This window comes from Caretta caretta, chromosome 14 (assembly GCF_965140235.1).
Source record: "Caretta caretta isolate rCarCar2 chromosome 14, rCarCar1.hap1, whole genome shotgun sequence".
Taxonomy (NCBI): Eukaryota; Metazoa; Chordata; order Testudines; family Cheloniidae; genus Caretta; species Caretta caretta.
In genome coordinates this window covers 27,202,341-27,224,347 of record NC_134219.1, presented here as the reverse complement: position 1 = coordinate 27,224,347, position 22,007 = coordinate 27,202,341, and the positions used below count along the sequence as shown (strand labels likewise).

General features: G+C 48.7%; 1 protein-coding gene across 7 annotated transcripts in view; it reads right to left on the bottom strand.

Moving 5' to 3' along the window:
- Positions 1-22,007, bottom strand: part of GAS7 (growth arrest specific 7) — a 218,659-nt gene that overhangs the window by 5,577 nt on the left and 191,075 nt on the right. For all 7 annotated transcript variants that reach the window (XM_048818232.2, XM_048818234.2, XM_048818233.2 and 4 more), the window contains 3 exons: positions 18,918-19,041; positions 4,655-4,734; positions 152-250 (listed from right to left, as the gene is read on the bottom strand). In XM_048818232.2, the coding sequence (XP_048674189.2) occupies positions 152-250; positions 4,655-4,734; positions 18,918-19,041 (303 nt within the window). The remainder of the gene's footprint in view (positions 1-151; positions 251-4,654; positions 4,735-18,917; positions 19,042-22,007) is intronic.

Genomic DNA, 22,007 nt, shown 5'->3' with positions numbered 1-22,007 from the left:
ACAACCACAGACTCCCAAACTGGCACCACTTACATCTTAGTCTCCACTAGACAGTGGAATTTAGCACACTGTGTACAAGACCAGGCTTGAGTTCAGCAGAGCCTCACTACAGCTCTTGGACCAAAGGGACCTAAAGGAAGAGCAGACTCACGCTTTGGTTGAACATGTCTGTCTCGTGCCGCAGCTGTGTGTACTGGCAAAGGTGCTGCCGAATCATTTCCACCCGCTCCACCTCCAGCCTCTCCAGCTCCTGTGAGAGAAAAATAGGCCCATATCTTGATCAGTGGCTATGCCCAGAGTGCTGCATGCAGGCCCAGCATAGGGTTTTCTAATGGTCAAGGTTCCCACCACTGGCGACAGCTGGGGCAGCTACCCCAGGTCTGGGCTTCAGAGCCGGGCTGTGTGCACAGTGTCTCAGTAAGTATACTTAGTGCAAGAGCAGGAGCAGCAACAGCAGGTCTGGCCTGTGCCCAGTGCCACTGGTGGGGGAACCAGTAAGGAGACAGTGCAGCAGGGAAGGAGACTTGTGCAGTTCCTCAACAATTCTGAACCTTGCCCAAGGTGAGAGTCCTTAGAGATGGGGAAAGGCAGAAACTACAGGATCTGTGGAGGGCTGTTGCCTATGGAGGCAGGGGCAGGACAGGGACAACGAGGCCCTGTTTCCTGGCTGCAGCCCAGCTTATTGTGCTGCTAGCTCCAGAAGTTACCCTGGAAGCACTGCTCTGGAGTCCTGGCGACATGGGTTTATGCCCAGAGGGCTCATTCACTGGGGGAATGGCTATGTGTAAATTAGCTTCCCATAACTCAGCCAGCAGTGGACACAATCAAGGTTTTGTCCCTGCCTATCCTTTTCTGCCCCCACTGAGGTCAGCTGAGCCTCAGGCCACTGTGCATCTGAAGAAGTGGTTTTTTACCCACCAAAGCTTATGCCCAAATAGATCTGTTAGTCTTTAAGGTGCCACCGGACTCCTTGTTGTTTTTGTGGATATAGACTAACACAGCTCCCCCCTGATACTTGTGTCTCTTGGATTCTGATGATGTATCCAAGCCCCCTGAACGTGCCTGCTTTTTGACGCTGCTGAGAGAGTTTGGCCTGTAAGACTTGTCAGGCCAGAAAGCTGTTCTGTCAGGAAGAAAGCTCTGTCTCTTACAATGACATGCAAAGGAGCAAACTTCTGCCTTCCATCATGAGAAACAGTGTCTGCCTTCACATCACCTCCTCCCTGGGTAACCCATTCCAGAGCTTCACCACTCTCCTAGTGAAATAGTGTTTCCTAATATCCAACCTAGACCTCCCCTACTGCAACTTGAGACCATTGCTCCTTGTTCTGTCATCTGCCACCACTGAGAACAGCCTAGTTCCATCCTCTTTGGAACCCCCTTAAGGTAGTTGACATGCTCCATAGCTGGAACTGGAGCCAGAATGGAGGGCTGTTTTGGAACCAACGGCTGCCTTGATTTAGGGGGTGCCAACTTGGAAGGCATGCGTAGCTTGATGGTTGGTACTGATGGATCTGCCAACCTGTGCAATTTTTATCATGCTTTTGTGCCTTGGAACATACCACTTCTCCGGGTTGGAACTCATGGGCATCGCTCTTCTTGGGCCTGGAAGAAGACTTACTGCCATGCTTATAAGCATGCTTCCTTGCCTCCCAACTAGGCACCGGTATGGGGTCCATAGTACTGGTACTGGCAGAACGAGACTCGATCTTCCTGGTGGAGGTGTGCTCCTGGGTTTCTCAGGCCAATATACAGGGGGGTTCCCCAGGCTGGATCTGACTGAGACCTCATGGAGACCTCCACAAAATTCGTTTTGAGGCAGAGCGCACAGCCCTCTTGGGTACGGCTTGGGAAGGACAGGCAGATACTGCACCTGGATGAAATGTAGGCTTCTCCCAAACACTAGAGACAGAGTTGGCACTTGTTGTTGACCAAGAACAAATGCAGACAGGATGCACAGATCTTGAACCCTAGCATCTCTGGAATAATTCAGTACCCATTTGTGGGTGCTGGGTGGGGAGGGGGAGACTGGTGAAAAAAACGGATCCCCAAAGTCTCTTAATTCCCCAAATTAACACTAAAAACACTAAAACTACAAGTAAAAACAAGAAAAATTATGCACAATTCTAAAACTCTTTTTTAAATGCGTCAGTGAGAGATGAGGGGACACTAACAACTCTGACTTTGTCCATGGGGAGAAGGAACTGAGGGTGTGGTCAGTCCACCCCGCCCTTTATCGCCTCGGACAAAACCATGAGGCAGAGCAAGGGCACATGTGTGGACCTACAGACACTACTTTCAAATTCTTTGGTTCCGGACACATGTGCATGTGTAAACCCTCAGTGGAAAACAATAGGGACCATCACTCGAAAACGAACCAAACAATTCTTTGTGGGGAGGATCGTGTGACTGATTTGCATGTAGTTAAGGACACCTCTAAGCTGGAGCTGAAGGTATAAATTCCAGCTTGGACAGAAATACCCAAACTGGCTTTGATTGAGCTAGTGCGCTATAAAGAGCAGCGTAGCACGGGCAGTGGGACTCGCTAGCCACCCCAGTACATTTCTGCCCAGGGCCTAGGTGCAGCTAGCCCATCTTGCTGCTTGAGCTGTGGTGACTACACATCTATTTTTAGTATGCTAGGTCAATCAAAAATAGTGCATGTACATCTATCTGAGCTGGAAATGACATCTCCAGCTGCCATGTAGGCATACCCTTAAATAGAAACTTCCCTGAGGAAGTTAAATAAAGAAAATTTTAAAAAAAATCAAAATCTAAGTATGGGTTTCATTTGGAACTGAACTGCATTTCGGTCAAGAGTCTTTATGTGTATGAAGATACAGCCTTATGGGGACATTTCTCAACCTACTTTGATTTAAAACAAATCTTTCATGTTGCTTGTTGGGCAGTGGCCTCTGTCTGCTGCTGCAGGACTTGTGAGCTCTATCAACTCCCCAGGAATGAGAATCCTGCTCCTTTACACCAGTACACAGCAAGAGTCATTGCGCCATGGATGTCAATGGATTTGCCCCAGTGTAAATGAGAGAAGAATCAATCCAGCCCCACAGTAGGAGAGACAGATAATTACTTACCGTCAGTCATTCTGCTTCTCTGAAGAGATCACCTCTCAGGATTTTCACTCACCCACCTGCCTCCCCTGGGAGTTAATGGACTTTGAGTGTTGAATGCTGGGTCTGCCCAATGGGCACACAGTTCTGAACTGCCCAGAGCTGATCTAGAATGGCTCATTCCTTTGTATTTGTTTGAAGAAAAAAATGGGTTACTTTTTAATTGCCTGTCAGGAGAGCTCCAACTTCCCATTCTTAAAACGAACCGGCTGCAATCTTTAAAGCCCCTGAGGTACCGCTGTTTGGAGCATGCCCACAGGGAGCTTGTGAGGTTGACTGGAGAAGAGCCCTGCAGCCCACTTACAGGTGCTTCAGAAGGTCTTAAATTACTCCTTGGGGAATCATGCACCACTGTGCAATGCAGAATTTTGCAGAAATTAACATTGTGCGCACAGAATTTCCTTTCCCCCACAGAAATGGGCTGCAGTGCTGCTAGCCACCACTAGGGGCCGCTGGACCCAGCAGAGCCCAGATTGCAGACAGAAGACACTACTGAGGAGCTAGAGAGTTCCTGGCCGCTGCAGTTCCCAGCATGCCCTGAGGGAAGGAGAGGGCGGTGCACAGGAAACTCCATGCAAGCCTGGGATGGAGCATCAGAATGTTACTCCCTCTGGATCCCTGGGCTCTGGAGGGAGGTTGTGGGTATCTGGGCCAGGGGGGCCCCGGGGCTGAGCTCTGGGGTGGGGAAGGGGAGTTGTGAGTGTTTGCCCCCCTGGCTGGGCTCAGGCGGGAGGGGGGAAGGGGGCAGAGAAACAGGAACTGGGTTGTCATAGGGGTTTCTTTAACTCTCTACTCCTGGGGGAATTTTTGTGTGTCTGTATTGTTACAGACATACTTGCTGAATTTTGAAGTAAATTACCAAACTAATTGAAACTGGCATCATTATGTAGTGTTATTTTGACAAGTAAAATTTGCAGAATTCTGCAGAATTTTAAAATATTGTGCACTGAATTTTTATTTTTTTGGCACAGAATGCCCCCAGCAGTATTAAATACATAAATGCCAGGACATTTCCCACATGAGTAACCCCGGAAGTATGAGCCCCAAGAACGAGAGTTCTGTGATATGATGCCTTCAGAGAAGCAGAATTACCAGCAATTATCTCACTCTATGTGCTAAATTGCAAAACCATGGGATAAAAAATGATTGCAAACCTTACTAATTTATAAATGTATTCACAATTTAGCACGAATCTTTTACTGCTCTGCCCTCTTCCCACTACCCCAATTTTCATGGCCTGCTTCCACCATTCCTAACACCTGAGCAGCTTCAAACTACTGCCCCTTTATACTCATACTGTGAGGAAAATGTTTTCTTTTTTCTCCCCAAATGACATTATGCTTAATTTCCTGAATGAGCAACATAGTGGCAGGTTAAAGTCTGTTATCTCTTCTGTATTGTGGCTGCAAATGGAGAGATACTAGGGTGACCAACATGAATAGATTATCTTGAAGGGCTTTCATCACAAGGAGAAATAAATAAAAGAGCAGTATTAGAAACACAAAGTGCTACGCACTGATACATACCAGAGTGCTGGTCACCATTTCTTCAAACCACTTGGATTGGGCTTGATTATAAAGATCCACACAACGCATCAGGTCATCTCCTGGAAAGATCAAGATAGCAGTAAGTCATCCTCCTAGTCCTTGTAAAGGAGCGGAGTAGGAAGTGACAGGTTACTTTTCATTTATAGTCATATATTTGAAGGCCATTAGGTCACCTAGTTTGACCCCCTACATAGAACAGCCATAATTTCTGGTTGAACTAGAGCACATCTGTATTACATTTGTTATGTGCAAACAGAAAACAATCCCACCATATACTCTGTGCTAGAAAAGGGCCAGTTGGCCAGTTTTCCAAAGCTGAAAACATTTATTAGAAAAAACTAATGGGGGGGGAGAGGATTTACACATAAAAATGTGAACAATAATTGGGACTCCTTTAAAAACATTTTACTAGAAGCCCAAAAAGCCACAATTCTGCCATCATGAAAGAAGGCAACTTCAGTTAAAAATACATCCTGGTTAAGATGAAAAGTGAAAGCAGCAATAAAAAGTTTAAAAACAGCAACTTATGACAAACTGAAACTAGGAAAACTTGAAAACGATGAATTCTGGACCTGCCTGGTAGCAACTCCACAGTTAAGACTGCATTTGAAAATGGGTTTAACATGGGGTATAAACCCTGTTTTGTGCTGAAACTAGATGGCCATGGAATTTTAAAAATATATCAGGAAGAAATGGTTACTTACTGTAACTGTGGTTCTTCGAGATGTGATATGGCCGTGTATTCCACTCAGGTGTGTGCATGCTCAGAGCATCTGGAGCCAGAGAACTGTACCTAGCAATACCTGTAGAAGGGCGGCATTCGTACCTCACGGCCATAGCCTGTCCCCTGGGCATATGAGGCAGCACCGATATGACCCCCCTCAGTTCCTTCACACCGAACGCCCAGAGATGAAACTCTGATGCAGAGGTAGTGGAGGGTGGGTCGTGGAATACATGTCTGCATCACATTTCGAAGAAATACAATTACAGTAAGTAACGGTTTCTCCTTCTTTGAATAGGTGCAGCTGTGTATTTTATTTAGGTGATTCACAAGCAGTACCCCCAGGGGTGGGGCTCAGAGTCTATTTAAACAGATTGCAGGACCACTTTCTCAAAGTTTGCATCTACTCTGGATGCCACAGTAATGGCATAATGGTTCGTAAATGTACGTCTGTATCAACAACCATGCAGCAGCCCTGTAAATATCCAATATTGAGACATCACTTAAGAACGCTAGTGATGTAGCCTGTGCTCTCGCAGAATGGGCTTGGACCTGCTGAGGGGACACAGCTGAAGGTGTTTCATATGCAGTCTTGATGCAGGGAGTTCTCCACTTAAAGAATTTGTCTGAGAGGAGATTGCCTGTCCTTTCATACAGTCTGCATCCGACACAAACAGATGAGGTGAAGCATGGAAGAGTTTAGTCCTGTCCAGGTAGAAGGTCAGACATTGTCTGACATCTAATGTGTGAGGACTGCTCCTCCAGGAATGAATGCGGCTTAGAAAAAAAACCCAGGCAAACATACCACCTTGTTCAAATGAAACAGAGATCACACTGGTAAAAACTTTGGGTGTGGTCATAAAGTTACTGTGTCGGTGGAGATGTGTGAGAATTCCGTATACACCCTCCTTGCAGACATAATGGCTATCAGGAATGTGGTTTTCTGAGACAAAAAGGGCAGTGGACAGGACATCAGGGGCTTGAATGGAGGGCTTAGTAAAGCTGCCAGACCCATGTTTAGATTCCACAAGGGAACAGGCTCTAAGACTGGAGAACGTAAACGGAGAAGTCCTTTTAGAAATCTTGTTGCCATAGCATTAGAAAAAATTGATTTTCCCTGAATAGGGGAGTGAAACTCTGATATCGCTGCCAGAGGCTCTCTCAGTGAACTGAGCACAAGACCCAGTTTCTGAAGAAATAGCAGGTACTCCAAGTTGTCCTGGATAGAAGATTGCATCAGTTACATCCCGCAGGCCAAGGACCACACCGAAAACCTCTTCTACTTCGTTACATAGGCCATCCTAGTAAAGGGCTTCCTACTATTAAGTAGGACTTGCTGAACTGCTGACAAGCACTGCTCTTCCTCTTCATCCAGTCATGCAGCAGCCATGCCGTAAAGTGCAGGGAGCTGAGCACAAGATGGAGGGTGGGGCTCTGGTTCTGAGTGGGCAAGTTGGGATAGGGAGGAAGAGGTACGGGAGGCTGAACCAACAGCGCAAGAAGGTCCAAGAAACAGCACTGTTTCAGCCATGCTGGAGCAATGAGGATGAGCTTGGTCCAATCCGCCTTGAACTTGAGGATGACCTGAGGAATGATCGGTACGGGGGGATGTTAGGATATAGATATTCAGGCCTGTCAGTAAAAGCCTATACTCTATGAATTTAGGTGTATTCTTATCACTTGGCTAGTTAGAGGTATAAAAGAAAGAATCAAAGTCACTGTCTGCCAGTGTAAAGTCCTTCTCTTACTGTGACAGTCTGAGGCCCTGTTCTTAGGCTAAGGCCTTTGGCTAAGCAACAGAGGCAGCCATAAGCTGGGAAGCGAACGGTCACATCCTCACATTCCAACCTAGTCACATTGAAAGAAGGTGCTATTGGGCTGTTAGGAATACAATCCTGTCCTGATAGTGCCTATCGCCTCCAGAGAAAGGGAAGTGCCTAGAAGATGTAAAAGGAAACTTAGTTTGATAGCATCCTGTCTGGCAAGAACTCACTTATCAATAGCTGCGATGTGAAATCCTCACTTCTGTATTATTTTGTCATTATAGTTCCCACTTTGCTATTGTTTGTCTTTATAATCTCTGTCTGGTTCTGTGAGTGTTCCTGTCTGCTCTATAACTAATTTTGCTGGGTGTAAACTAATTAAGGTGGTGGGATATAATTGGTTACATAATTATGTTACAATATATTAGGATTGGTTACTTAAATTTCAGGAAAATGATTGATTAAGGTATAGCTAAGCAGAACTCAAGTTTTACTATATAGTCTGCAGTCAATCAGGAAGTGGGTGGGTGTGTAGGTGGGGAAATTGGAATCAAGTTTTGCTAAAGGGGGAAATGGGAACAGGGAATGGGGAGGGGGAAATTGGAATCATATTTAGCTAAAGGGGGAAATGGGGACAGGGACACAGGTAAGCCTCTGTGGTGTCAGAGCTAGGAAGGGGGAACTAAGGAAGGAAACTGGAATCATGCTTGCTGGAAGTTCCCCCCCAATAAACATCGAATTGTTTGCACCTTTGGACTTCGGGTATTGTTGCTCTCTGTTCATGCAAGAAGGACCAGGGAAGTAAGTGGGTGAAGGAATAAGCCCCCTAACAGGGGAAGGCATATGGAAGAGTTGACTGCCAGCTACAGTGGAAGACATTGGAGAGGGAGCCTGGACTGAGACCCCCCTGAGAGCAGAATAGGCGACACTTCCTTTTTTCCCTAGTTGCAAACAGGTCGATCGTAGGAATGCTCCACACTGAGAAGACGACCCAGAGGATGCTGTCCTTCAGGGACTGCTCATGACTCATGGAGAAAATCCCACTGACATGCTCCACGAAATGATTCTGCTCCCTGGGCAAGTGGAGAGCTATCCAATTGTTGATGCAGAATTGCCACAGGGTGTTGCCTCTAGGCAGAATAATATGGACTGTGCTCCCCTTGTTTGTTTACATAGCACATCATGGTGGTATTGTTGGTGAGTATGTGAGCCACTGAGTGTTTGATAGGGTCCCAGAAGACATGGCATGCCTTGGGAATGGCCTAAAGCTCCAGCACACTGATACAGCCCAATGGTTCCTATTCCGACCACAGGCCCTGCACCCTCAACGAATCCAGTTGCACCCCCCCAACCCAGAAGGGGAGTATCAATAACCACTGACTTGGTTGGAGAAGGCCGAGCAAAGGCAACAGTCTCGCAAACATTGCATGGGCAAGTTCACCACTGTAAGGAGTCCAGGACTAGTGGGGGAGCCCAGGTTGACTTTCCAGTGTTTAAACCAAGACGCAGATGGTTGAGCAAATGCAATGTGGTGTTGATGTGGGCAAGAACTTCCTCTCTGGAGACACCCCTTAGTTGCCAGTCATCAAGTTATGGGAAGATGTGGATTCCTTTCCTCCTAACATATCCCATAATCACAGTCAGGCATTTGGTGAATATTTGGGGATCGGAAGAGTGGCTGAATGGGCAAATCATATACTGAAAGTGGCATTCTCCTATAATGAAATGAAGAAGCTTCCTGTGGCTCTGCAGAATCACCACATACAAGTACATGTCCTGAAGGTTCAGAGCAGTGAACCAGCCAATCTGAGACAATGTGGGAAGGATAGTCAACAGAGTGACCATTTGGAACCTCACTTATTTGATAAATTTATTGAGGCTGCAAAGGTTGAGGATGGGTCTCATCCCACCCTTGCATTTGGTCACCTTTGCATCAGGAAGTGCTGGGAGTAGAGGCTGTGAAGTGGAACTTCCTCCACTGCTCCCATTGCCAGCAGAGAGTTGACCTGCTCAATGAGCAGTGTCTCATGAGAGCGGTCCCTGAAGAGGCACAGGGAGCGAGAGTGGGGAGGAGGGATGGAGAGGAACTGGATGGCATAATATGATAGTGTCTAGGACCCTGTTGCCAGAAATAATCGATCCCCAAGCATTGTAAAAGCCACCCTGTCCCCAAAGGGGCAGGAGAAAGAAGAGGGAAGAGCAACAACTGGACCAGTGCTCTGGACCAAGGAGTCAAAATGGGCATGTAAAGGGCACCACAGGAGGGTGCAGGGCCTCGCCAAACCCCAAATGTAACTGCTTCCTCTTGTGAGATCTCTCTTTCTGGGGTAGTCCCAGTGTTTCGGGGGAAGGGATGCACAAAGCAGTCCTGTGGGCGATACTGCTGCTGCTGAGTACCACAGTGGCACCTCTGTGTTGATGGTGTGTACACCCCCAAGGACCTCCAGGTCACTCTGGAGTCCTTAAAGGAGTGCAATCGGTCATTGATCTGGTTGCAGAACAAGGTCCGGCTGCCAAAAGGCAAGTCCTCAATGGCTTGCTAGACATCAGGAGTGATTCCAGAGTTTTCCAGCCAGGAAAACTCTCTCTCTCTCATAGTGACTGCAGAGGCCATCATCCTGACTGAAGTGTTCGCAACATCAAGGGCAGACAGCAGGGATGTCTTGGCCACCAAGCAGCCTTCTGTGACAAATGCCCAAACCTCACTTGAGGCCTCAGGTAGCTGGTCCACGAATTTGCACAGAGCTGTCCAATTAAGGAAATCATATTTGGATAGCAAGGCTTGTTGATTGGTGATCCGCAGATGTAGGGACAAGGATGAGTAGATTTTCCTTCCCAGAAGGTCCAAGTGCTTGGAGTCTCCGTCTTTGGGGGTGGATTTGAATCTGACCTGTCAGGCCCTGTCATTCACCACCATTCCAATGAGAGAATTCAGGGCCAGATGGGAATAGAACCCCTCAAATCCCTGCACTGGAATGAAATAGTGCTTCTCCATGCACCTACCCACTGGCAGTACAGATGCCAGTGTGCTCCAGAGGGCTTTTACCAGTTCGAGGAGTGTGTCATTGATCAGGAAGGCAACTCTCCCAGGGACAGATGGCTGTAGACTGTCCACCAATTTGTGAGTGTTCTATGTAGGAACCCTGCCTGAATGCTGAGCTATGTGGCATAAAGTCTTCTGGTATGGAAGGGGAGGATGAACCAGGCAACACAGCATTATCTGGAGATGAGGACAAGGCTCTTGATTGAGCCAAAGATGGATCTTGCTCCTGGGATGACATACCCTGGTGGAAGGACTCCGGAGGCTCTATGGGGAGGAAACCTGCTGATGCCTGGGCTCATGGCTTATCTGTAACCATCACTGTTGATCTGGCAGGTGATCTCACCTTTGAATGGAACAACAAGTGAGATCTCCACGAGCAAGCGGTGTCCCACTGGGTCCAAGGTGGCCACTGATATGGGTATGGCATCAGTAGCCAGCAGGCACCAGGCCAGGAGCTCATGGGGCACATGGCAATCCTGAGAGCCATAACCGTCCATTAGCAGCCCTCTGTGCTCATTGAGTTATGTGGAATGGATGTGGAAGAGTCCCGGGATCTCGCTGACAGGGGTGGAACAATACCAGAGGGAGTAGGGCTCATGACTTCTGAGGAGAGGCTGAGGGGACTGGGCATATTTAGTCTGCAGAAGAGAAGAGTGGGGGGTGGGAAATTTGATAGCAGCCTTCAACTACCTGAAGGGGGGTTCCAAAGAGGATGGAGCTAGGCTGTTCTCAGTGGTAGCATATGACAGAACAAGAAGAATCATAGAATATCAGGGTTGGAAGGGACCTCAGGAGGTCATCTTCATAAATGATCTTATCTTCATAAATGATCTGGAGGATGGTGTGGATTGCACTCTCAGCAAATTTGCGGATGATACGAAACTGGGAGGAGTGGTAGATACGCTGGAGGGGAGGGATAGGATACAGAAGGACCTAGACAAATTGGAGGAATGGGCCAAAAGAAATCTGATGAGGTTCAATAACGATAAGTGCAGGGTCCTGCACTTAGGACGGAAGAACCCAATGCACAGCTACAGACTAGGGACCGAATGGCTAGGCAGCAGTTCTTCGGAAAAGGACCTAGGGGTGACAGTGGACGAGAAGCTGGATATGAGTCAAGAGTGTGCCCTTGTTGCCAAGAAGGCCAATGGCATTTTGGGATGTATAAGTAGGGGCATAGTGAGCAGATCGAGGGACGTGATCGTTCCCCTCTATTCGACATTGGTGAGGCCTCATCTGGAGTACTGTGTCCAGTTTTGGGCCCCACACTACAAGAAGGATGTGGATAAATTGGAGAGAGTCCAGCGAAGGGCAACAAAAATGATTAGGGGTCTAGAACACATGACTTATGAGGAGAGGCTGAGGGAGCTGGGATTGTTTAGCCTGCAGAAGAGAAGAATGAGGGGGGATTTGATAGCTGCTCTCAACTACCTGAAAGGGGGTTCCAGAGAGGATGGCTCTAGACTGTTCTCAATGGTAGCAGATGACAGAACGAGGAGTAATGGTCTCAAGTTGCAGTGGGGGAAGTTTAGATTGGATATTAGGAAAAACTTTTTCACTAAGAGGGTGCTGAAACACTGGAATGCATTACCTAGGGAGGTGGTATAATCTCCTTCCTTAGAGGTTTTTAAGGTCAGGCTTGACAAAGCCCTGGCTGGGATGATTTAACTGGGAATTGGTCCTGCTTCAAGCAGGGGGTTGGACTAGATGACCTTCTGGGGTCCCTTCCAACCCTGATATTCTATGATTCTATGATCTAGTCCAACCCCCTGCTCAAAGCAGGACCAATCCCCATCCCAGCCAGGGCTTTGTCAATCCTGGATTAAGGAGCAATGGTCTCAAGTTGCAGTGGGGGGGGTCTAGGTTGGATATTAGGAAAAACTATTTCACCAGGAGGGTGGTGAAGCACTGGAATGGGTCACCTAGGGAGGTGGTGGAATCTCCATCCTTAGAGGTTTTCAAGGCCCGGCTTGACAAAGCCCTGGCTGGGATGATTTAATTGGGGTTGGTCCTGTTTTGAGCAGGGGGTTGGACTAGATGACCTCCTGAGGTCTCTTCCAACCCTGATATTCTATGGTTGCATGATTCTGGTACTAGCTTTATCCCAACTACCAGGAGGGGTGCAGTGCTGAGAGATAGAAGGATTCAGCAGCATACTCAGTTGGAAGGGCTATCAAAGGTGCAGTCCTAGGAAAGTCTTGGACCAGTGATGAGGTCAGGACCAAAAATCAGAGGAGGTCTGCAGCTGACTGGTACGCCTTATGCTGTGGATACAATTCGTACTGGCATCGTTAGCATCAGTACCTGACTAGATGGATGCCTGGAGGCTGGAACTGGAGTTGGGGGTACAGGGTTTCTGACCTCCCTACTCGGTACCAGAGAAGGGTCAGAGGTACCTGCGCCATCCTGCGTCGGCCACTGGCTGGTCCGTGATCTTCCTGGGGGAGGCAGAAGGGTCGCCCGAGACCTGGAGAAGTCTCAATTGGTCTTACAAGACCTCTTCCTTGATGCTATCAATGGGGAGCAGCTCCTCCACCTATTCGGGGAGGTGCCTGCCCCTGAATGGGTGGCAGTGCTCTCAGAGCCAGAGGGCAATCTTCGGCCCGATGAGGGCCTCGGTACTGGATCAGGCCACATGGCCTGTTTGAGCAGGTGCCGCTTGAGGTGAAGGTCCCGAGCCTTTTCTTGAAATATCTGCAGATTGAACAACGCTCTTTAAGGTGGGTCTCACTGAGACAAAGCAAGCGCCATGAATGGAGATCGATGTTAGGGATTGCTCCTCCACACAATGGACAATGTTCGAACTCACCATGGAGCCAGACTTTAACAACCAACGCTCACTCACTTTTTACAATAAAACTAGGCTAGGACTAATTGTGAGGTTATGAGACTACAACCACACAGAGCTCTGAGTCCAGCCATGGGCAGTAAGAAGGAACTGAGGAGGGTCGGGGTGGCGGCACTCCATATGCCATGGGAGGGGCCACAGCCACGAGGTGCAAGCACAGCCCCTCTACAGGTACTGCTAGGCAAAACCTCCAGCTGTGGCGTGCTAGGTGCACACACACCTAAGTGGAATACACGTCTGCACCTACTTGAAGAAGAACTTAGGGTCTAACCTGGTCCGCAGAGTGTGCTCACTTGCGAGAAGGTCACCACACATTGAGTTGGCAGGCCTGGAAGTTCAAGATAATTTTCCTAGTGATCTGAGCACACTTGACATGGAAATTACTGAGACCAGGTAAACACCGAAGCCCTTGATGGCATTTTAGAATACAACCACCCAGCTGCCTTTTCTAGTTGGTAACACTGCCACAGTATTTGCACTATTCCTTATAGGAAGCACGACGGGCTACTGCAGCAATCTCCCTCTACTCCCACTTAAATACAGAAAGGAGTTTCCTAAGTGTTTTAGTGAAGAAATACAGATGATAGTGTTTTGCTGGCACCCAGCCCCAGGTCTGTAGCAGACGCAATCCCAACAGTAGTACAGTGACCCAGTGTTTGCATGAGAACCAAGTTGTGGCAATGTTAAGGGAACACCCTGAAGGAACTGGTGAGAATTGTATCAGGACCAGTGACTGAGGGAGCCGAGCTACTCCGTGTGATACAGGTTCACAATTCAGAGTACTTATGGGACAGATTTGCCATTGCTGTTCAAGGTTTGCACAGCAGTAACTGTGCTCCCCCCTCCCCGCCCACACCTGTGCCTGTTAAAGTGAGTCAACTCTTTCCTTTCACATGCAGACCTTGCAACACTTATCCACCTCTTTGTCACTTATCAGCATGGCACCTAAGCACCTCACAGTCTGTGATGAAGGTAGCTGCACAACTCTCCTGAGAGAGGGCACTGCAATTCCCACCATTTCAGAGAGCAGGAACTGCAGCCCGAGAGGCTAGGTGACTAGCCCAAAGTCACACAGGGAGTGTGTGACACAGCAGGGAACTGAACCTGGTCTCCCCAGCCCACAGCTAGTGTCCTAACCACCAGACCATCCTGCCCCTTTAAGATTGCAAGACTAGACTACTCTAATACACTCTGCATGGGGACCATCACATGTGTGACTGCCTGGAAGATGAAGCTTGTGCAGAAATACAGCGGCCTGCTTGTTAGGGAGTGCCTTTACCAATGTGCTTTGGAAGCTGCACTGTCTGCCTAGCAGGTTCCAAGTGCAGATCAAAGTGTCCATTTGGACCTTCAAAGCACTCTCAGGTTTGGAGCCTGGAAGACCACCTCTCCCTGTGCCAAACTGCTGGCTGTAAGCAGTGGAGCTCCCAGGGCAGGGGCAGCATGTTCTTTATGAATACGCTAGCCTCTGGAATTCCCTTCCCCCTGCTCCACAAGAGCCTGGATTTTTGGCCTTCTGCATGTACTGTAAGAGCTGTATTTTCCCCTCGCATTTGGAGAGAAGACTGATGAAAGGCAATGCTATTTTGCTTGTTGGCAGGCAGCTGTAGCTGTAATTTTCAGGGTAAGATGGGCAGCTCGTAAACAAGTTATTATATGAGTTTCCATCTCATTTCTTGCTGTGACACATCAAAGGACACAGAGCCTGGGGCGAGCACTGAGTTATTATTATACACAGCAATGAATAAGCTGCATTCTATGTATTCCAGGCTCCATTTTCCTTGTGCTCTGTCTCAGACAATGTCTAGAGCCTTGGCAACGGAGCAGCATTCCAGGGCCCATTAGCTAGCTACCTCCAGACGATGGATTTTACTTGCACTAACTGCAGTTTCTGCGAAGGCAGCGGAGCCCCGCCTGTGCTGGAGGCACTTAGCACCTCTCGGGATTTGGCTCTCTCAGACACCTTGGGGCTGAGCACCAGGAAAACCCTGGGTTAGGTTAGACGGGCTGAGGCCCAGGGATTTCTTTGAAAGAGTAAATCTGCTTCCAGGATTAAGCTATTCATTAGGGGTGGGGGGTCACTGTGATGAAGCCCCCTCACTAGCAGGGCCAGCTCCAGGCACCAGCTTTCTAAGCAGGTGCCTGGGGCGGCATTGAGAATGGGGCGGCGGTCCGTGTCCCGCGGCGGCAATTCGGCAGCAGCTCCGCCGCTCTTCCAGGCACGGCGGCAATTCAGTGGCGACTGCTTGGGGCGGCAAAATTGGTAGAGCCGCCCCTGCTCACTAGCCCCTCCCTGCCAGCTGCACTGCATGCCTTGTGGAGTGGCTGCCACACTGCAGCACAGCTGGCTGCCAGCGGGGCTCCTGGCCCTGCAGCATAGATCCCAGGAAGAGACAGCACAGAGTAGGGACCTCAGGCTTCTGTGGGGCAACTCCAGATCATGTGCACACGTCCCTTGCGGCCTGTTCTCCCGCTCTGCCAGATCCAGCAGGAGCAGGGGGCTTCGGAGTCTGGTGGTGGGTGCCAGGGAACAGGGGAAGAGCCCCGAGCCTGGTGGGTGCATGTGTGTAAGCAGGCAACAGCGTGTGAGTGTGTGGCTGCATTCAGAGTTTGGGTGGGGGGTTCAGAGCTGAGGTGTGGTTGGGTGGGGGGTTCTCAGCATGGGGGAGATAGGTGTGCCAGGCATCCCCTAAAAGTCCAGTCGGTAGCGGGGGCCAGGGGCTAAGGCAGGCTCCCTGCCTGCCCTGGCTCTGCGTGGCTACTAGAAGTGGCTGCCAGATCCTGGCGGTCCCTAGGCATAAGGGCAACCAGGGAGGCTCCGCATGCTGCCCCTGCCCCAAGTGCCAGCTCTGCAGCTCCCATTGGCTGGGAACCACGACCAATAGGAGCTGTAGGGGTGGCGCCGCAGGGGCCCCGCAACCCGAACCTCCTCCCGCACCCCAACTCCCTGCCGCAGCCTGGAGTCCCCTTCTGCACCAAAATTCCCTCCCACAGCCTGCACCCCCCCCCACAACTCCCTGTCCCAGCCCTGAGCCGCCTCCTGAACCCCAAACCCTTCATCCCCGCCCCCACCCGGAGCCCGCTCTTGCACTCCAAACCCCTCATCCCTGGCCCCACCCCATCAGCCACCACCCTCGTCACTTCACACACACCCTTCAGCCCCCAGGTCATAGTTTAGCCCTTCCAGACTCACCTCTGCTTCCCTTAGGGTTCTTCACCCACCCCAAGCCTAGGAGGGATCCCCTCTCCCACTTCCCAGGCTGAGAGTGGCAGCCCTGGCCCCCACGGGACTGGGGCTGACATCAGGAGCACCAGCCGACCAGGGCTGGCTGACAGTTGGAGGCTCTCCTTGCAGCATGGCGGGGCTGCTACAGTCAGCCGGCCCTGCGAAGAGGCCAGCCCTGGGTGGCTGTGGCTCCCACTGCCGTCCCCCAGGCTGACTGCCAGCGGGAGCCCTCGGCCACCCAGGGCGAACTGACAGCAGCTGAAAAAAAAATCCTCGAGTTCTCTCATGAGAACAAGAGTCGGGCTTAATTTTACTTAGAAATCGTGTCCCTCAGACTTAATTCGGGAGAGTTGGCATATCTGCACTTGTAAATGAGGGGGAGGGTGGACTGGCAGGCGGGGGATGTGGGCAGGGAACAGGGAAGGTCTAGATTTTAGGGGAGTGGGTAGGACTAGACTGGGATGAGGATAGAGCAACGAGAGGTCACAGAGGGATGAATACAGCTTGCCTCCACCCTGTCCTTTTCTGTACAGTTCCCCTGTTTGTCACTCTGACAAGTTGAAAGGGTGTGAGGGGGGGCCCGATTCTCACAGACCTCCCTAGCTAAACAGTTCCCAGTTACACACCATAGCAGTCCCCCAGTGTTTCACTCAGAACATATGGCCAATCTGCAGAGAGTGTAGCATGTAGTACCTGCATCACTGCCAGCTATTTTGAGCACAAAAGTCAGCGATTTATGGAAGTTTTAGAAGATGCAGCCACATCCCTTGCAAGGCTGTCTGTGGACAGCTTCTGCTGCTACCTCTGTGCTCCTTATCAACTCCACCAGGAGCCAGAGGAGCTGCTTGATTTACAGACAGGCAAAAATAAACTATTATATAAAAAAAACATTGTTTTGATGATGTTCTCAGATCATGTGTTGTCTCAAGTGGACAATCCCAAGGCTCTCTCCTGCCACCTAGTGGACAGAATCAACCAACATATTCATAGTTTTGTAAAGGCCAGTAATTGTGAAAGCTATGAAGAATAAGGCCCACATACTCAAAGGTACTTAGGTGCCTAAGACTCAGATTTAGGTGCCTAAGTCATAGTGTTAGGCACCACTGAGTCCACTAAACCCCTGCTTGGCTGCCACTGAATGCTGCAGGTGTTAAATTCACTTGGCACCTAACTTTTCGCTGTAACAGTTCCCTAGCTGCCTACATTTCTGCACTGGGGTATGTCCACTTCTGCCTGTCTCCTGCCTAAGTTCTACTGCAATCCATGAACTGGGTGAAGATACCTGCCGGAAGGTACCGGTGGGGCTTGATCTGGTACGCATGACTGGGTCCCATTCAAAATCTGCTTGGAGGAGGTTGTTCGGTCTCTATCAGCCTTGTGACCCTGGGTGTCTTGTGCCTGTGCAACTTAGGTCCAGAGCTCTGACCTCAGCCTGCCAGCAACCCACAAGCCTCACGTACATCAACCTGCAGATGGGTCATCAGTAAGGTTGGGAGCAAAGCACACAGGCATTAGAGCTTCTCAGTGACAAGGTAGTAGGGAATGTTGGAAAAACCACATTTGGCAACCGTTGGCAAAACAATATATTTTCCCAACACCCTGTTCTTGGAAATGGCTGGACCAGTTTTGTTGGAACTTTCCAAAAAACTTCAGCATAAGGCAGACACCACGCATGGGGAATTTTACCCAGAACAGTTAAAGTTTGTTGAAGTTATAAGGGTCTTATAGTAGAAAGTATTGGCCAACTTTAACTAGGGGTTTTGCTGCCAGCTCCATCACTGACTAATTGGAAGGAGTGGGATAGAAATCATAGGCCAAATTGCCTTTCAATAGATTTGTAAATCCAATCTAAGACATGTTGGGCCCTCTTCTTTCTACCCACACCACTCTCACTGAGGTCCCCAGTGACCTCTTTCTGGCCACACCTAAGGGTCTTTACTCCATTTTTGCCCACCTCTGCTGCTTTTCACTCTGTCAGCCATCCTCTCCTTGCCAAGATCTTTTCCTCCCAGCTTTTCAAAATAACATCCTCTCCTGGTTTCCCTCCTGCCTCCCTGATAGTTTCTTCCATTTCCCTTCCTGTGGGTCCTCCTCCGCCCTGTCAGTGGGGTATCCCAATGCTGTGCCCTTTGCTCCCTGCTTGTCTCACTTGACTCCCTGTCTCTCATCAGCTTACTGGGTTCAGGTATCAGTTCTATGCAGCTGACTCACAAATCTCTCTTTCCACCACTGACGTTTCTCCTTCCATCCAATTTCCTAGTTTGGCCTGTCTCGCTGATATTGCCTCTTGGATGTCTTGTCATCCGTTAAGCTTAACACAGCCAAAATCAAGCTCCTTCTCTTCCTTCCCAAACCTTCACCAGATCCCCCCTTCTCTATCATTGTTGACAACATCCCCATCCTCCACACCACTCAGACCCACGATCTGGTGGTTACTTTTCCCTCCTCCCTTTTCCTTCCCCCATACTGCAAATTCTGCTGCTGCTTCCTCAACACCTCACCAGGAACATCTTTTTCTTCCCATCCTGACAGCCTCATCTCTCATTCTGGCCCCCTTTGCACCCTATCTACTGCAACATATTCCTCTCTGGCTTCCCTAATTCAGTTTACCAGATATGAACCTCAAGCCTCACCCACTCACCAGCCTGAGTGGATTTCCGCCTCGCTTTCTTGATCTCCTCTTCTGTCTTGTTGCTGAGCTTTATCTCCAACTGCTGGGTTTTCATTTCCAGATCCTTCTGCCTCTCTGTCAGGGCTTTCCGGGCCTTGAATAAACAAAGCACACCAGACATGCCTTACAGAAGAACTTCCAGCTGCCTCATTATGTCTATAGAGTCCATCTCTTCCCAAATGAAATCATCCCAGTACAGCAAGTAGGTACCCTGTAGTGATGTGCATGCTGGGGACATTTTATGTCACCCAAAGTGTCCTTTAAAGTGTCTCATCAGCTTCAGCCAGCCTGTCTCAGCAGTAATTAGGTTTGAGTACAGACAACTCTCTTTTGCAAACCAAGAAGCCAAGTGAAAAGCTGAGGGAATCGTCCCTCCAGACTTAGATTGAAAACACTCTATGGCAATGACAATGCAACCTGCACAGGTGATCATGCACCAAGCAGCACAGAGCCCTTCTTAGGTCTGCTCTTGATGGCTCTGTGGTCTGCTTAACAAGCCACACTGGGGACCTGGCCAGGCAATTTCATGAGAAGAAATGACAACTTACAAGAACCCGGGTGTTACCCTGTAGTTAATGACCCATTAGCGCTGGGTGAAATTTCCTGGATGAATCATTTACTTGCCAAAAATGTAGTTTTAAATCAGCTGCAGCTACTAGTTGTTAGAATATAGATATGCAGGCCTGTCGGTAAAGGCCTCTACTCTAAGAATTTAGGTGTATTCTTATCACTTGGCTAGTTAGAGGTATAAAAGAAAGAATCAAAATCACTGTCTGCCAGTGTAAGGTCCTTCTCTTACTGTGACAGTCCGAGGCCCTGTTCTTAAGCTAAGGCCTTTGGCTAAGCAACAGAGGCAGCCATAAGCTGGGAAGCAAACGGTCACATCCTCACATTCCAAACTAGTCACATTGAAAGAAGGTGCTATTGGGCTGTTAGGAATACAATTCTGTCCTGATAATGCCTATCGCCTCCAGAGAAAGGGAAGTGCCTAGAAGATGTAAAAGGAAACTTAGTTTGATAGCATCCTGTCTGGCAAGAACTCACTTATCAATAGCTGCGATGTGAAATCCTCACTTCTGTATCATTTTGTCATTATAGTTCCCACTTTGCTATTGTTTGTCTGTATAATCTCTGTTTGGTTCTGTGATTGTTTCTGTCTGCTGTATAATTAATTTTGCTGGGTGTAAACTAATTAAGGTGGTGGGATATAATTGGTTACATAATCATGTTACAATATGTTAGGATTGGTTACTTAAATTTCAGGAAAATGATTGGTTAAGGTATAGCTAAGCAGAACTCAAGTTTTACTATATAGTCTGCAGTCAATCAGGAAGTGAGTAGGTGGGTGTGTATGGGGAAAATGGGAACAGGGAATGGGGGTAAGGAAATTGGAATCATTTTTGGCTAAAGGGGGAAATGGGAACAGGGAATGGGGGTAAGGAAACTGGAATCATGTTTGGCTAAGGGCAGGATTGGGAACAAGGACACAGGTGTAAGGCTCTGTGGTGTCAGAGCTGGGAAGGGGGACACTAAGGAAGGAAACTAGAATCATGCTTGCTGGAAGTTCACCCCAATAAACATCGAATTGTTTGCACCTTTGGACTTTGGGTATTGTTGCTCTCTGTTCTTGCGAGAAGGACCAGGGAAGTAAGTGGGTGAAGGAATAAGCCCCCTAACACTAGTGAGTACAACAATTGGGTTTCACATATTGCAGGTGAGTGCCCTAAGCACTGGACTCTTGAGTCCTTGGGGGGTGGGTCTCTCAATTTCCTCTTGAAGCTGTTCCATTCTACATAACTAATCAAATATGTATTGCAGCAGGGACCGGAGTCCACATAGCCCCCAGATCACCAGGCTTACAGAGCCACTCGTCTGCTTTTTCTCTGGCTCAATAAATATTTAATATTTATACAAAGTGCTACAGCTTCAGCAGGAGAGCCCACCCCCACAGCCTCAGAATATCGGACAGCTCAGTGGATGGGGCCCTTGGCTGTAATACTAGAAACCCAAGTTCAAGTCCCCTGTGGCTGATGTAGAGCAGGACTATGACCTTAAGCCTTGCAGTTTAAAAGCAAGAGCCCTAATCACCGGGCTATAGGATCTGGAGTGGGGGGTACCTCTTCCTTTAGAGGCTTTGTGAATGGCATTTCAAATTTCATTTGCTTTTAATAGAAAAAGTGGTTTAAAATGCCTAAAATCTTAGCAATACATTCATATGACCCAAAATGTTTGTTTCACTGAGAAAACCAAAGAATTTTCATTTTGGGTTGATCTGAAATGTATTGGGATTGGGTTTTTGGTTTGACCAACAAATGGAAGAATTGATTATTGCTCAGCTTTAGTCCGAAGTAGTGAGGCCTCATGTTATAAGGGTTAGCGATATTAAACACCAGATTCATTTGACAGTCCTAATTGCTGCGCCCTTACCCAGGGGTCTTATGTTAGGGACACAAAGTCTTCTCCACTTTGTTCCTGTTACCTTCTGGGGGTGGCTGGTTGGGATCCCCACCTCCAGCAGCTGCTAAGGGGGGGGACACTGCCACCCCCAATTTGACAGATGTGCACTAGTGTCATCAGAGGAAGGACTGCTGCCCTCCCCACATAGTGCAGACACACTGGCAAACTGAATTCAGGTGGCCCAGGGTGCAAGGGGTTTCCCTGTGATGAAGGGAAACCCTGAAGAGAAACTGGTGATCTGGGTCAGGTCTGGGGCTTGAAGGGAGATGGGGAACTCCAGGAGGGAGGAAGAAGCCATGGGTCTGTTCTTCCTGTCTTGGGGCACAAGAACAGGTGAAATTAAAAGGTGGAAATTCAAAACTGATAAAAGAAAATACTTTTTCACAAAATGTGTCATCAGCCTGTGGAACTCACTGCCACTGGATGTCACCAAGGCCCAGAACTTACCAAGATTCAAAGTGGGATTGGACATTTTTTGTAATACAAAAATATCCAGAATTATCATAGTAAATACTAAAAAGGGAGAATGTTGAAAGGAATACAAACCCTCCTGCTACCAGGCGCTGCGTATGAGGGGCTAAGAGGAGACTTTCATGGGGAGTC